At 28.6% G+C, this 17,388-nt stretch overlaps 1 protein-coding gene and 1 long non-coding RNA gene across 2 annotated transcripts; one reads left to right on the forward strand and one right to left on the reverse strand.

Annotated features, from left to right (window-relative positions):
* Nucleotides 1-2: 2 nt before the first annotated feature.
* On the forward strand, nt 3-1,905 carry LOC127240153 (uncharacterized). Its single transcript, XR_007836302.1, has 3 exons — nt 3-1,147; nt 1,388-1,459; nt 1,654-1,905. It is a non-coding gene; the product is annotated as an uncharacterized LOC127240153 (long non-coding RNA).
* A 3,375-nt stretch (nt 1,906-5,280) lies between these two features.
* Nucleotides 5,281-6,471, reverse strand: LOC127240146 (transcription repressor MYB5-like). The gene is made up of 2 exons (XM_051258641.1): nt 6,223-6,471; nt 5,281-6,127 (listed from the first exon to the last, which is right to left on the reverse strand). Exons 1-2 carry the CDS (start codon nt 6,353-6,355, stop codon nt 5,427-5,429), a joined length of 834 nt encoding a protein of 277 aa, XP_051114598.1. The 5' UTR covers nt 6,356-6,471; the 3' UTR covers nt 5,281-5,426.
* Nucleotides 6,472-17,388: the final 10,917 nt, after the last annotated feature.

Genomic DNA, 17,388 nt, shown 5'->3' on the forward strand with positions numbered 1-17,388 from the left:
GGATGCTTTTTATTTTGTAATTGGTTTTCGAATTACTGTATTGTGTTCTATATCAACTTCTAATGTTACTCGTGGATCTAGCATTAACGAAAGCGTTGGATAAGAATGGTACTAATGAACAAAATGAAAAACCTCTTCTTATTGTGATTCAGATTTCCTGCAACCTCGTTGAACTAGGAAGAAGTATTTGTCACTCATTGGAGGCAGAAACAAGACAATGTCAAGAATATAAAGCGATTCAATGTTTAGTGCTAGTTTCAGCAGAATGTATTCCCAAATACACTAGCAGATTCATAGCAGTGTATAGTCAGCAGGGTCTAATGATTATCTCATTGGCTCTCAAGAATAGGGGAAAAAGGAAAAATATTATAGTGTGGGATTGGGAGTTGAATCCTGGATTGGCTGAATCTTTATATATCTTTAATCTTCATTCATATATGGGTAATTAGTGTTTTTTAGTACATAATGCAAGGAAAAAAACAAGAGGTTGAAGAAACGTGTTTAAGTAGTTGGCATTTGTGTCAACTATCTATTTTTTGTATAAGTCCGAGCTGGGATTCCTGATGCAGTTGTAACCCATGAGAACAGTGATGGCGCAGCTGTGAGAGATATCCACATGGAAAACTTAATGTTTCTGTCGGGGCATGACCTTATTGTCGATGCTTGTGTTAAACTATCTTTTGGATAATAGTTTCCAGGTTAGCTTGTATTGTTTTACTACTGTCTAAAAAAATACCCTCTATTGATTCTTTCTTTCAGGTAGTAGTCACAAATAAGATTTTATTTTTCTTTTATATTTCAATACACTGAATTTTGGAATTGATCTTGATTGCCGGATATCAAATAAGATATCTTTTTTGGAACTCGCTGAACGCCTATGTTTTTCTGTCCAGTGTTAATAATTATAGTTCAACTTGTTTCCACTACCTATGTGGTTATGATACATCGATTAAATAATGTGAACTAATGCTTCTCCAGTTTTTGTTTCCGATTGTGAATTATGCATATTACTTATGAGGTAGTTTCTTATATTCACTTAGTACCAACCGGGCATATTTGCATACTTGCCTTGCAGTTGTTGGCCCAAATGGTACTGGAAATTCAACCATACTCAAGTTTATTTCTGCGGAGCTTCAACCAGGCAAAGGTATAGCCAATGTTTGTCACTTTCTAATGCATGATCTATTGTTAGTTTGTTACCTCTCTATTCCCTTGGACCAATTTTATCAATTGGTCTACAAAGTTCATATTCTATATTTTGTCGGCGATATTTATGGCTCCTACAGCCAATGTATACATTATCAGGTAGGATCACTCTAGTACTTGTGTTTTCCATAGCTGCTTGGTGAGTTGGAATTTATTTGATATCTTTTGAACAAAATGCCAGGTGATCATAAAAGCAGGGCTGCATCTGCCAAGATAACACATTTTGCTTCTTGATGAGCCCTGGAATCATCTTGTGAGTTCTCATGCCTCTATTTTGAGATTTTGAACATTTTTTTTTCAGGAAATGCATCCAATCCCTAGGTTCATACATCATAAGTGGATTGTCATAGATTGTGGGTTGTGGAAGTGCCATTGATTACTTGAATCTTATAACAAAACCACCAACTTGCTAGGATCTTGATATGGATAAGTGTGGATCAACTGCAGGTTGTCTGGGAAGGAAGGCAGGGTGAATCCCTTCAAAGTAACATTCTTGGATAATAAGAAGATTGTACAATCATCATAAAATAAAATAAATACATTAGTATAGAACATCATTGTTCAATTAGGTAGTCCTGTCCGGTGTGCTTTCTTAGTTCTTGCCCTTTTTGTAGGGTTGGGCACTTTGTGGTTGCTGCTGTACTAATAAATTGATGAGATAGTTTCTGCTCTTTTCTATTTATGATGATATCTTCTCAATTCTCATCTACTCTGCCGTCTGCTGATTTTTATTTTCGAATGGTGAGGTTGATTTCAACTAATTGAAGAAATCTACTTTCGACTGACTACACTACACCACACTACACTACACAGATACCAAAGGAAGACAGATAGATGCAATAATTGCTGGTATTCTGAAAATCAATAAATGAGTGATGTATATATTTACAGTGGTCTGAAAATGGATGATCTGATTCTGAAGCCAACTTCCCAACGACCCATCATCTGTCTATTAGCTGTACTGGGAATTCAATAATCTATGAAATTGCCAGAACCATAGTATTGAAATAAATAAATAAAATGGTACTGTAATACTTATATACGAAGAATCTGATCTTGGAAGATTCCATGATTTAAAAAAGACTTGCACCAAATCTCTATATTTATTTAAAGATTATGAGCAGCCTTAATTGGTCAATTTGGAGTTGGTAGTAGAAGGATCGATGTTCAGTGACAGTCTGACAAACAGTCATTGTTTCATAATTGAAATAAATAAATAAATAATCTTCTTCCTTGTGAAGAAACTAATTTTCATAATTGACTATTCCATTGTATTTCTCATTTTTTAAATACGTTGGAACGTTTCAATTTTGTCTGTGTTTTTCTGCACTCGTCTGGAATTTTTAGCTGTCTTTCTTCCCTGTGTGTCATTCATATTTTTTGAAAATAATTAATTGGTAAGTCCAACAATATTGTGATTTTTTTGTGACTATAATAATAATCCCTCGTGACTCGCTGCATTTGAAAATAATAATAATAATAAAAAATTAAATTAAATATAGACAATCCATTTTCTTTATTTAATTGATTTACTCTACAATGCGTTATGCATGTATGTGTTTATTGTCCATTTTTGGTGAATTTTTGGGTTGCACGAATTCCTACGTGATCCCAACTAAGAATATTCATTTTCATTTTTTTTATTATTATTATTTAATTTTTTTTATTATTATTATTTAATTTTTATAGCTGTAAAGATCAATAATTTCTGTTATAAAACATTACATTCGTGTTTACCAAAGTTGTCCTAAAAAAATTAGGGAAATTAAATTTTACTATATCAATATATTTTACAAAAATGTTATATATATAATTGTTTTCAAAATCCATGTAATGTCGACTTGATACTCAACAAAATTGAAAATTTGTTGGCATATCTGTCAAATCAATTTTCGAATATCTATCTTATGCTGATGTAATGAATCATTTTTCGTCCATCAATATTTAATTAATGTCACTGAATAATCAAGTATAATTAACACTTAACTATCTCCAAATTATTTAATCATTCACAACTTAATTTTTTATTTTATTTTTTTTTACATTATTAGGGGTATGTTTAGTTGATTTTTTTTTTTTTAATTTGAATATAATATTTTGTAATACAAAATATTGTATCTTTAGAGAAGATTATGAGAGATGAGGTAAAAAAAAAATGTTGAAAGAATTGTCAAGTGAGAAGAACTTTTTATTCATCAAAATTTATATTTTATTTGGGTTCTTTTACTTAATGAATAAATCTAATTATATTGGTTGAATTATTCAAATAATTCATTTTAGAGTCTATTTAGTTACAATTTCATATTGTTACTTGAAAGTTGGATTTTATTATTTAAAATGATATATTATTAATCAATAACTATATATGATATAATACATATTTAATTAAAAACAAAAAAATATATTTGTGTCAAAGACTTCAATAAAAAATATTCAATATTGAATGTCATAAAATATTTTTCTTCAAGTAAATAATGATGAATGATCCCCACACAAACATATATAATTAATACATTCACATTCAGCAAACATGATATAATTTAAATTTTTATGTACTACTAGTTGAATTGATGTTACTTACCACTTAATATGTATATATATATATATATATATAATATCCCCGGAATTTTGACCATTTTTACTTTTTATTTTTTTTATTATTGCTTGTACTAATTGGACTTGAAAAAAACGAAAAATAAATAAATAAGCAGCTAATCATAAAATAAATCAAATAATGATTGACATAATATTATCTTTAGAATCATTTCCAACACAATTGCTTAAATTGTCTTTAATCGGAATAATTTCAATTATTGACATTACAATGATTGATATATTATTCAACCAAACAAACAATTAAAATATTACACCCAAAACTATAAATAATGGCAATTAATTTGATAAATAAATCAAATTCCCAAATCTGTTCTAGATTGTTTCAACATTAATTTTTACATTTTAGATCACTAGTTATATGTGCACGTGTATTGGGAATTGAGAATTGAGATCCACCTATTATTAGCATAAATAAATAAATAAATTATAGTATAAATTATTCATCAATAATTTCGAATATTTATTGACGTTATAAATGGAAAGGGTGCAATAAATTAAATAAAATTATAATTTATAATTTTATTTTGTTTAAAAAGAGAATATTTGGCAGATCGTTGTTATGTACATGTACATGTACAGGCTTGCAATAATCATGTATAATAAGTAATTAATTAGTCGTTAAACAATATATTTTAATCTAAACCTCGACTGTCCTTAAATAATTCGTCGCACATAAATCATAAATTATTTTCTCGTGTCACATTTAAAAATAAATAAATAAATAAATTGAATGAATATGAAACCCCATCAACATGCTATATAATATATCTGGTTGTTTGCTAATAAAATAAAACCAATTGAATGTTAGTTAATCATATATATATATATATACATCTTTTTGTAATTTGCATTTTCATTTCTTACAAGTTTGTTATTATTATAATTATTATTTTTATTTATTATTTTTACATCTACTTTGGAAGAAAATAATGGTAATAATAATGTATATCAAGTTGGTAATTAATTTATTGTGTGATTGGGGCAGTCACTAATACCACAGCAGTCAACTAACCTCACGTTATTATTTTCTGATAATTATTTTATCCATTATTATTATTATATTTATAATTTTTGTGTTAAGGTGATAAAAGTGTTTTAATTATTATCATAAAAATATTTATTTTATAAAAACATGAGGGGGACTTCTCCACTAACTTGACACTAACCCTCACTTAATTAATGTGGTTTCTAGTAGGCCAAAAATAATTAGATTTATTTTCAGTTTTAATAAATATCTGTAAAGTTTATTGCAAGAGGATTTGAAAAATAAAATAAAATAAAATAATTATAGTCGTCCATAAAATATGGGACTCAGAATAAATATAACGTGGCATCTTCAGGGCTCAGTTTTTCCTATGAATTTATGGCTATAAAAAAAACATTTATATTATTTTTATTAAATTTGTAGAATAAAATAAATTTCAAGATATAAATTTAATTAAGATGGGCGAAAAGATATAAGTAAACAAAGAAATGAGAATTAGCACTAATTAGAAAAAGTTAATTATTTATACACTGCACAGTTACAGTTACAGTTACAATTACGATGAACAAAAGAACATGGTCTTAGTAATTAATTAAGTTATTATTATAATTTCAACATTTCAGAGAAGCTGCAAATACTCGTCGTAGACTTGATCCAGCATCTTGTCGTCGCCGGCGATGGCGTCCATCTGGTGGTGGAGCAGCGGGAGGAAGGTTCCGGCGCCGAGAAAATCATCCCCCTCCTCATCCCCGCCGTCTCCGGCAGGAAACATCGCCGGCCAAACATACGACAACACCTCGGCGGTCGACGGCGCCGCCGCCGCCTTATCTGCGCCGTCGCTGCTGGACGTGCCGCTGGTGGCCCAGCTGTCGTAGCTGCTGCTCCTGGAGAACCCCGGCGACACTCTCATCGGCTTCGGCGAGTACACCTTCGTCTTCGGAGGAACCAAATCATCAACACGGCCGTGTTTCGTCGCAGCATCATTGTTTGGCTCTTCCTCCTCCTTCGCCGGCAATTTCTTATCCTCCTTCGTCTTCTTCTTCTTCTCGGAGGCGATTGAGCCGGGCAGTGGTCGGTTCGGGCAGGGGAGAACTCCGGCGGCGGCGAGCTTCTTGTGGAGATGAGTATTCCAGTAGTTTTTGATCTCATTGTCCGTTCGACCTGGCAATCTGCCGGCAATGAGCGACCATCGGTTGCCCAGGAGGCCGTGCAGCCGCACGATCAGATCTTCTTCGTCCTGGCTGATATTTCCCCTCTTAATCCCCGGCCGGAGATAGTTCATCCACCGCAATCTGCAGCTCTTCCCGCACCTCAACAGCCCTAAAATTCAAAATTCCAATTCCCAGCAACTCAATCAATCAATCCACAAATCAATTGAGAATTAGGCGAGTACTGTTTAATTTGTGTGTGCGTACCAGCTTTTCCGGGGAGTGCTCGCCATTGACCTTCGCCGTTCTGGAGGATGTAGTCGGAAAGTATGGCGTCTTCCCTCGCCGACCACGGCCCTCTCTTCAGACCTTCCTTGGAGCAGCACGGCGATCTTCCCATTCTCCTCTCTAACTGATTGTTTAATTAATTAGTTAATTAAAAATATCCTTCGCCGCCGCAGTCGGAGAAGCAGGAGGCAGCAGAGTGCGCGATGCAGACGGCGGCGATTGGGGGGGGGGGGGGGGTGTGAAGGTTGGGGTGGGGGTGTCTGCGCTGCTGCTTTATAGAGATGAAGGAAGAATAATCAATGACAGGCCCAAATACACACACGCGCATATACTCGCTGTCATTATCTATAAACGCTGGATTTAAATTAATTCATTATATCAATAAAATATATATATATATATATATAGTATAAAATAAAATAAAAATTAATTTAATTCAGTCTAATTAATCAACTAAAATTTCTATAGATCTCATCTCATTCATTTTGCTTCCTGACCAGACCTCAACTGGAACAAACAAGTCCCAATATAATACTTAATTAATAATTACTTTTATATATATATAATATGAATATAATTGTATGTATTTAATTTATTATTACTTAATAATGGTAGTAGTAATTTGGCAATGAAAATTATTGTGAGGGCAGATGTAGTGCATTCATTGCAATGTTGTGTTAGGGATGGGTCATAGAAATAGGATAATGTTACCTACTTCAATTCATTTTTAAATATAATTGGGGATCAATAATAAATTTGTTTCTATTATTCAATTTTTATTTTATTTTCGTGACAAACCCACTTAATTTCATCACCAAAATTTATATATATATATATAAAAAAAACCAATTATCATGTCAACAATAATATCTCTCGAGTAACACAAAATATGACAACACACTTTAGCCTAACTATTAACTTTTTCGAGGTAGGTCTAATTCAATTTTGATTTAAACTCGTAAAATTCAACTCAAATCTAATAAATTTGAATTAGATTCGTGTCCAAATTTTAATAAAAACAAAATTAAAAAAAATAAAATAGACAGAAATTCGAATGGGTATATTCTCTTTCCAAACTGAATTGTAAGTAACAAATATTGGCTGTTGATGTTGCCATCATTGGGTCCATAGTTTAAAAGTCACTCGGATTTTTTTAATAAAAAAATATATACTTTTCAATTGCAATATAAATTGGGTATTTCTTCTTTCAATTCAAGGCATTTGGTGAAATTAAAATAAATAAGTAAATAAACATTATTTTAAGTGTATAATTTACAAACTATATTTATTTTTATACAGCAGAAAATTTATTGAGTATGGAACAAGGTAGAAGCTTGAAAGCGACTTTACAACAACATCGAAGGAATGATGCATATTGCATTTAAAATGTAATTATGAACTCTTCTAATGTTTGTTGTTTATTTATTTAATGACTTTCAATTTTCTTTTTTTATTTCTTTATATAATTGATACACATGTTATGTATATATATATATATATATATATATATAAAGGCTTTGTTTTATGGTTTATAATATTCCACGATTAATTTTGGGTATTGATTACTTGTCCAAGTATTATCCACGTATATAATACACATATCTTAATTAAAAAAAAAAACATTAATCCAGATTTATTTGATAAGATTGTTGCTTCTCAAAGTTTAAAATAAAATGAAGAAAAAAAACTACTTAATTATTTGAATAATATATGTAAAATCACTTGAATATAATTTAAAGAGTTTCACGTGAGATAAAATATATCAACATCATGGCTGGGTGAATTTGATGAAAATAAAATTTATCACTAAAATATAATTATAATATGTTGGCTCCAAATTCGCTCCAAATCAAACAGCAAGAATATTTCGCCACCAAGAATATTTCACCACCAAGAATATGTCGAACTGGTTGTTTGCTGGATGATCAAACTGCGAGTGCACACTGATGACGATGAGAACAAGAAATACAAAACAATTGATAACCCAGTTCGGTCATCAACGATCTACATTTGGGAGTTCCAATCCAGACAAATTTCACTATCAAAGTAGTCGAAGCATGAGATTCCATGGATATAATTAGAATCTCAACTCTCAAGAAATCTATCTCACTATTTCTTGAATATACCCCACTCCTAATCTATCCCCCTCATCACCATCAACTCATTGAACTTGTGTCTCTCACTTAAGTTCTCTATTCAATTGCCTCAGCTCACTATCTTTTTTAAAACTCACCCTACCATGTAGAAGCTCTACGAATATTCACACTAACAAACTCAACAAGAATAAAATCTATTCTTCCACTATCTCTCCCACAATTCATAAAGTTTGTTATAATCAACATTTGTTGTTCACACACATAGATTGGGGGGACCAACGAATTTTTTAGATCAATTCGATTGGATTTTCATTGGATTGATCAATTTGGGTCATTTCTTTGTTTGAGATTGTGTTGAGATATTTTAGATATTCAGTTTTAGATTTAGTGGATTTATATCTAGATTTGATTTTATCCATAGATTATATTACTTAGATTTGAGTCTATCGAGTTTGTTTTGTATTGCCTATATATAAGCTCTTTATTTTGATGATCAATAAGACAATCTCATTATTTTCCCCCAAAATTTCTAACATGGTATCAGAGCCTATTTTTATCATGCCGTAGATATAGTTTATCAACCCGTGTTTCTCCGGGTGCATTCAACTTGGATTGTACCCGGAGGTTTTGTAATTTTGAGATCATGTCTTTGCAAGTTGTCTTTTTGCAAATCCATCTTGTTTTCGCCTCCGGTGGAATTATGTGGTTTTTGGCTCCGGTGGAGTTATGTGATTTTCGACTCAAGTAGAGTCATCTCGTTTTCGGCTCCGGTGGAGTCATCTTGTTTTCGACGGCTCCGGTGGAGTCATCTCGTTTTCGACGGCTCCGGTGGAGTCATCTCGTTTTCGGCTCCTGTGGAGTCATTCCGTTTTAGGCTCCGGTGGAGTCATCTCATTTTCGGCTTGTTCAGCTCCGGTGGAGTCATCTCATTTTCGGCTCCGGTGGAGTCATCTCGTTTTTTGCTCCGGTGGAGAGTCATCTCGTTTTTTGCTCTGGTGGGCGGAGAGTCAACTGCTAATTTTATTTATGTTTTCCTTTTGCGTTTATATTCAAATTTCTCATCAAACTCAAGTTAGTTTATGTTATACCACTTGAGTTTGAGGGGGATGTTGAGATATTTTAGATATTCAGTTTTAGATTTCAAATTTCTCATCAAATTCAAATTGGTTTATGTTATACCACTTGAGTTTGAGTTTGAGGGGGATGTTGAGATAGTTTAGATATTCAGTTTTAGATTTAGTAGATTTATATTTAGATTTGATCTTATTCATAGATTAGATTACTTAGATTTGAGTCTATCGAGTCTGTTTTGTATTGCCTATGTATAGGCTCTTTATTTTGATGATCAATAAGACAATCTCGTTATTTTCCCCCAAAATTTCTAACAAATTAGACTCAAAACAAATTGGGCCGCATCTATTCGTCTGTTGATCGGACCACCTACAAACAACATCAACCAAAATCCAAACACATGTAGAGTCCACTTTCAACATAATATATATTCTCTATTATGAAAATATATATATATATTCTGGATTATATATTAACAATTTAAATTTAATGGCTCGACATTTAATTTGTTATATACACAATTTGAAATTAAAAGGAAAAAACTAAAGAAGAAGCCATTTTTATAGTATATACTATATAGTGTCAGTAAAGTGGGGGTAAGTAAAATGATTATGTACCATAAAATTAGTTTGTTTGTCATTATGTTGTCTGGTTGCTACAAAAATGCATAAATCACTATTTATTGTACCTCACCCACATTTCAATCTTTCTGGCTTTGTTCAAAAATAGCAATAATGTATATATTTATTGTCAAATAATTAGGTATAATGTATGTTTGTTTTGATGGGTTTAAAAAAAAAAAAAAAAAAAAAAAAAAAAGATTTAAATTTGTTATTAAAATAATTTATGATTAGAATTTTTTTTGAATTTAACAAACATATATATTAAGATAGTATATATATTTTATATTGATTGACTTACTGATCCGTACTTATGGCAGTTATTTAATTTGTTCACATAATTAAGAGAAACATCATCCTGTGTATACGTCCCAATTTAATTAATTTATCTTGTCACAATATTAATTAATTAATTAATTAATATTGCTGCAATTAACCTTTTAATAAATTTTGTGCCTATTGCCCCTATCCACCGCTCATCATTAATGGACGATATTAATACGTTGTCATAACCTATAAAGCAGCGCTAAAATAAAATATTATTATTATTATTATTATTATTTATTTGTGTTTTTTAAATATAAAAAATTGTATAATAATGAAATAGATATAAAAAATATATATATATATATATATTAAAAAAAGCAGAGTAACTCCTACACAAACAAAATATATAAATTAACTCTAATGTTCTACAAAGGAGATTTATTATCACTTTGATAAAATTTAATTATTTGAAACTTAATACTACAAGTGATCATTGCTTGTGGACATGTATAAATGATTAGGACAGAAGTTTAAATTAAGGGTTTGTTTAGATCTTAAAAAAACAAAAAAAAATCATAATTTGAAATAGCACAAGATCACTGTAACTTGTAACCTCACGGCCACAAATTTACTAGTAATTGGAGCAAGGTAAATGAAGGTAGTTGTTTCATGGGGCTGAGAAATGAGACACGTGTAAAGATTAGGACAATGTAAGAAAGGACATTGTTGTTTGTTCCATGTCCTTGCAATTGCAATTGCAATTGCAACCAACCAACATTAATTCTTGGATCCTAATTATGAAGCATTCTGTCATTTTCTTCTTAATAGCACGAAAAAGAAAACCACGTCTGCATTGCATGCATGTGGCCATCACCATCGTCACACCATGCATACCACCTTTGCCCTCTTAATAATAAAAATAAACTCATTTGATTTAGATATAAATTTTAATATAGCGTGTATTTTTTACTCTTCATAGTAAAAAAAGTAAAAAAATATATATAAATAAATAGTTAAAATAGTAAAAACTAATATGATTTTTCTACTAAAAAAATAGACTTTTGATGATTAGGGTTTCTTGATCAGTTTTGTATCGAGGGTATGTTTTTGATCTTGTACTCCATTTAATTTGATATGATACACACCTTATCAAATGTCATCATTTAATTTATTTCGTGCTATATATATATAATATAATTATATATTATTTTCTGAATAACACCAAATATACAATCCACATCCCTATTTTTTTTTTCTTTATAATATTTTTTTTGGGAGGGGGGACCTAAACTTTTGTGTTCTTTTATTCGAATTTTATATTACTTTTTTGTTTGCATTATATATAAAAATAAAAGCAAGTTAAAAGCGGTACAAAATAGGTTAAAATAATTATGTGGATTATATAATTAAAAAATTCAATTACTAAAGCAAGTAAAAATTTTAGGACGAAGGTAGTATTTTAATCAATCAAAATCTATAGAAACTTAAATGCAATTAGATTTTCAAAACAATTGCACTTTTCTCATAAAAAAATATTGGTGCATTTAATTATTTAAACATATCACAATAAAAAAATCGAAATATACTATTTTCTCTAAAAAAAAAAGTATCATATCAAAATAATATTTAAATAAAAAATTCAAAATAATATCTCATTTCAAATCACAACTAAAGAAATTCATGATATACTAAGGAATAAGCAATATTAATCATCACATCTAATTATTTTGTACATGCTTTTGTTACTGGGGATTTTTGGCATTTTAAATTACTTAGTAATAAATTAAGAAAGAAATTTGAATGCAATGCTTTTATATATGGAAAATAAATTTCTGTTTTATTATTATTATTATTATTATTATTATTATTATTATTATTCAACTCTTATTAATCCTTATTTTTTTTAAAAAAAAAATTCAAATTCAAAATCAAAATTATTCAATACAGTTTTCAATAATTAAAAAATATTATTTAAATAAAATTTCAATTTCAAACTAAAACCAAACAAACTCTATCATAAGACATTACATTCAATATTTATTTAAATATATTTAAAAAGCAAATACAAAACACCAAATTTTGATTTTTTTTTTTCTCATTATACAACAATCACGGTTACTTTATGTAATTAATTATTCAGCTTACAATACCATACACCAAACCAAAACCACTATTTAAATTAAGGGTAAACTATTTTTTAGTCCCGTAACTGGACCCCATTATCATTTTAGTCTTTTAAGTGGAGCTTGTCGCAAACTAGTCCCATAAGTGAAAAATTTTCGCTGTTTTAGTCCTCCGGCGCCGAAGACGCCCGCGTGGCTTGCCGGAGATGACGTGTCCGCCAGGTGTCCCGCCAGGTCAGCGACACCTGGCGGACACGTGGATTTATTTTTATATTTTTTAAATTTTTTTAATTGTACCAAATAAAAAAATACACATAAAATTTAAAATAAATTAAAAATAAGTTTTAAAAAAATTAAAAAAATGAAAAAATAATAAAAAAATCCACGTGTCTACCAGGTCAGCGACACCTGGCGGACACGTCACCTCCGGCGAGCCACGCAGGCATCTCCGGCGCCGGAGGACTAAAACAGCGAACTTTTTTTACTTATGGGACTAGTTTGCGACAGGCTCCACTTACGGGACTAAAATATAAGGGGGTCCAGTTACGAGACTAAAAAACAATTTACCCTTAAATTAAAAACAAATAAAATTAAATTAAACTTTAAAAGAATACACTCAAGTAAACAAGGCTAAGCGTGTATGGTTTACGGTGTTTCTGTTGTGATTGGGTCAACTCAACACTAAAACTATGATATTATCCGCTTTGGACTAAGTTCGCACGGATTTGTTTTTGGATATTCTCCAAAAGACCTCGTACTAATGGAGTTCACTTAGGACGTGAAATTTTCTTCACAACTTCCAATGTGGGACTTGAGTTTGCACCCCGCCTATCACAAAAGAGACCCGCTGCCTGACCACCTTAATCGGGACCGACCATACAGTTTCGAACATGATAAAGTAATGAATTTTGATAGCAATACTTAAAAATCTAAATATAAATATATATAGATATGTTGAGTATGATATTTTTTTTAACAATAAAATAATAAATATTTTTATGGTTTACCATTTCCATAGCATCAAAACAAAATTAAAAACCCAAACTAACAAACGCAACATTAATTATAATAGTATTAATTAATCAATTTCAACTTTGAATTGTTCAGTCATTTAAATAATCATTAAGGTTATGATATGATCCATTAAGGTGTACTATTACTTTAATCTACTAATGATGTTTCATATTGCAATAAAACTAAATATATATTAGGTATTTTCAAATTCAAATTGTATAATTTATTTATTTCTTTTCAATAAATAAATTGTATAATTTATTTATTCACAAATTTTGTAATTTGACCATATTGCCCTTCTTACATTCTTTGTTGGGCAGGTAATGAAAAGTCCATATCAACAATCCTAAGACACTTTTCTAAATATGGTGGCTCATTCATTTTATTTAATGTATTGCCTAGTAGTAAAACTTTATTAGTTTTTATTTGAATTTGAATATAAACAATATTTTAATATAATATTCAGTAAATAATATAATATTTTTAATAAAATTATATAAATTGCATAGTTAAAAAAAATTGATTTAAATTACGAACCAAAAAAAAAAAAAAAAAAAAATTCCTTATACCTAAACAATGATGGAATCAGAATTGGAACAAAGGGGGCTATTATTTTCTTTTTAAAAAAATTGTATCTATATTGTATAAAAAAATTTAATATACAGAAAAATCGGTATGATAAATATAGATACTCAGATACGGAAGGGGGAGGGGGGACAAAATTGTTTTGTCGGTTTTAATTTTTTTTTATTTTTTACTATTCTATTTCAATTTTAAAATATTTCGAACCGTTAAATTCAGATTATTTTATTTAATATGGTAGTTTGACTTCTTTTTTTTTTTGGGTACGTGAATTTTTTTTTAAATAATCAAAAAAATAACAGGGAAGAAAAAAAAATGCATACTACAAGTATAGTAATATTTAGGATAAAAAAATTATATTTTAGTAAGAACTAAAATTATCATATAATATTGTAAATTAAAATAATAAAATGAAAGATGAAAAAGAGTTAAGGGATTTGGATTAGGAGAAAAAATTACAGAGTTAAATTTTAAAAATATTTTTACTTATATATATAAAAGAAAGGGCTTGGGGAAAGTTTTCCCCTAACCCCTACCTCCTACGGTCCTTATACATAGTTATTGAAATTTTGATACAATATTCACTGTGTTGATATTGTTATTTTTGTTCATCTCACATCTAATTTTATTTTTTTATTTTTGGAAAATAATTACACAACTTAATCTCATTTTAAATTTTTTAATTTATATGTATATTTTTATTTTAATGAGACTAATTAGTAATTTTAATCTTAATTTATAATTATTTTAGAATAATTATTTTTATTAATATATTATTAATTATTTACTAATTATACTTATATTAAATTCTTGAGTAACTCGGACATTGTAAGTGAGACGAAAAAAATAAAATTTAAAATAATAATTTTGGTATTAATACATTGAATTATTAATATATTTTGATATATCGAATATTAAATTATCAAATTATTTCAATATATACTGAAAATATTAAACTATAGATATCATACTAAAAATGATATACTAAACTCTGGTATTTTATAATAACAAAAGAATAAATAAAAACTTTTTATACCAAAATTTTAATATTTTTTAATTATTTTTTATAATATATAGTATAAAAATAAATATATTAAAAAAAAAGAAAAAAAAAAAAAAGAATGGAGCGAGGAGAGAGACAGCTGGAGCCCCCTTGCCCTTCGCTCATGTACTTGAAACCTATGACAAGATACCAACTATAAATCAATATTAAAAAATAATAATAATAATTTTAAATAAATAAATAATAAAAAGTAAAAAATATTTATGATGAGTATTTTTATTGGGGGTATAATATTGAAAATATATATATATATATATACAAAAAAATAAAAAATATCTAAAAATATTTATCTCCATAGCAATGCTCTAGAAATATACTTTACCTATTCCTACATCTTGAGATAACATAAAATAATAAATATATAATTGTTTGGATCCATTCATATTAGAAATTACATTTCAAAAGTTCACACTCGACAAGTCATATAAAATCCATTATTAACCTTATTTGACCTTATGATTGGTTAGACTTTTCCAATATTAGCTTGATTTACAAATACATTTTGACTATTTCATTTTATTTTCATTCAAAACAAATTAAGTAACTATTTTTGGTGAATTTGATCAGCTTATAAGTAACTATGAATACATTTGCTTTGCATTTCAAACACAATGATATTCATTATTATAATTTCCTTACATATACATTTTTTATTTTTATTTTTAATTTCCCTTGTATTTCTTACATGTATTAAACTAAAACAATTGACATTTTCAAATAAATTAAAGCTAGTTTGACAAGATCCCTTCATGATATATAAAAATATTTCGATGTATAGTTTAGAAGTTGAATTTTTATTAACATGCTTATGCATCGTTTTGTATTTTATAATTTTTTTGTGGTAGGTAGGTGCTCAAGTCTTCGTGTTGAAGTTTTTACTCGAGGACAATTTAAATATTTTATTAATTAACTTGTGTGGATGATGACATTTTAGAAATTAGTTAATACCCCACCACAAAGAAAATGTTTGAATTAGTATCCAAATTAGTGTACACACACATAAATGAATATTATATATATCATTATTGATAAAAAAAAAAAAAAAACAAAACAAAAAAAGTTGCCCACATTTAGGACAACAATTATATATATATATATATATATATGACAATGTCTATTTTAAATATATTTTATTAAAATATGAAATTTTACTTTTAAAATATATACCATATATCATAACTCAATTTATAACCATACAAAACAATCCAATTATTATTGGGTCAAACATTGGCTACCGAGTAATTCCACAAATGTTAGTTAAAGCCTTGCAAATTTGAAATTTTGAACATTTTACAACCATTATTATTACCTACTCCTTCATTTAAATCTATGCTCACTTTTCTTTTTCGATTGTCATTAAAAAATATTTTCGTTTCTTTTTTAAGTAAAAAATTATTATGTTTTTGTTTTTTTTTTTTACTATAAAAGAAAAAAATAATAATAATTATTTATTTTTATTAAAATTCGTGCATATTTGACATCATAAAATACCAAAGTATGTGAGTTGTCTGGGTAAGAATCGACAATTAGGTTAACAATGGTAAGTCTATTTTCACACACGGGTTATTTAAAAAATGCAATATCAATATATGTTATGATTATTATCCAATAGAAAAGTCAAAGTCCAGTGTCAGAATTTGGTAGGTGTGTATGTGTATGGTACGTACGGCTTCAAAGTACTTTAGTGTGCGTGCGGGTGCACTGTCAAATTAATACTATAATAATTTCAATATTGTTGAATTAATATGATTACAAATTTCTTTTCTTGTGCAATTCAATAATTTTTTTATACTATAATTTAAGATAATATTAATTTTTTTTTTTTTTAGATTAAGATATCGAAAATATGATTCAATATATTTATTATATAATTAAACAATTTTTTTTTATATTGAGAATTACTACATATTATCAACACAAAAAATTGTAGAAATATCATATGATAAACTAATTAACATAATGAAAAAAATTGATTGATAATAAGTGAATAGTAAATTATTATTCAATAATTTTTTACTTTATATACATAGATCTTATATCACAATCTTCAATTTAACTATATATATATACTCGATCCTGGCCTTCCCAGTCTTATATAATTTAAAAAAAAAATAATAATTTACTATTATTTTTATAGAATTAGTAACAGTATAACTTTTGAATTAAGCTAAACTGTTTTTTTTAGTCCCGTAACTGAACCCCTTATCATTTTAGTCCCGTAAGTGGAGCATGTTGCAAATTAGTCTCGTAAGTGAAAAATTTTCGTTGTTTTAATCCTACGGCACCGGAGACACCCGCGTGGTTCGCCG

This window comes from Andrographis paniculata, unplaced genomic scaffold (assembly GCF_009805555.1).
Source record: "Andrographis paniculata isolate CXL003 unplaced genomic scaffold, ASM980555v1 Contig79END, whole genome shotgun sequence".
In the NCBI taxonomy this organism is placed as follows: domain Eukaryota; kingdom Viridiplantae; phylum Streptophyta; class Magnoliopsida; order Lamiales; family Acanthaceae; genus Andrographis; species Andrographis paniculata.

What these genes read in the sequence shown, in the direction of transcription:
- LOC127240146 (XM_051258641.1), bottom strand. Translation starts at nt 6,355, where the DNA reads ATGGGAAGATCGCCGTGCTGCTCCAAGGAAGGTCTGAAGAGAGGGCCG. An exon ending in AGCACTCCCCGGAAAAGCTG is followed by an intron (nt 6,128 to 6,222) that starts GTACGCACACAC and finishes TTTGAATTTTAG; the next exon opens with GGCTGTTGAGGTGCGGGAAG.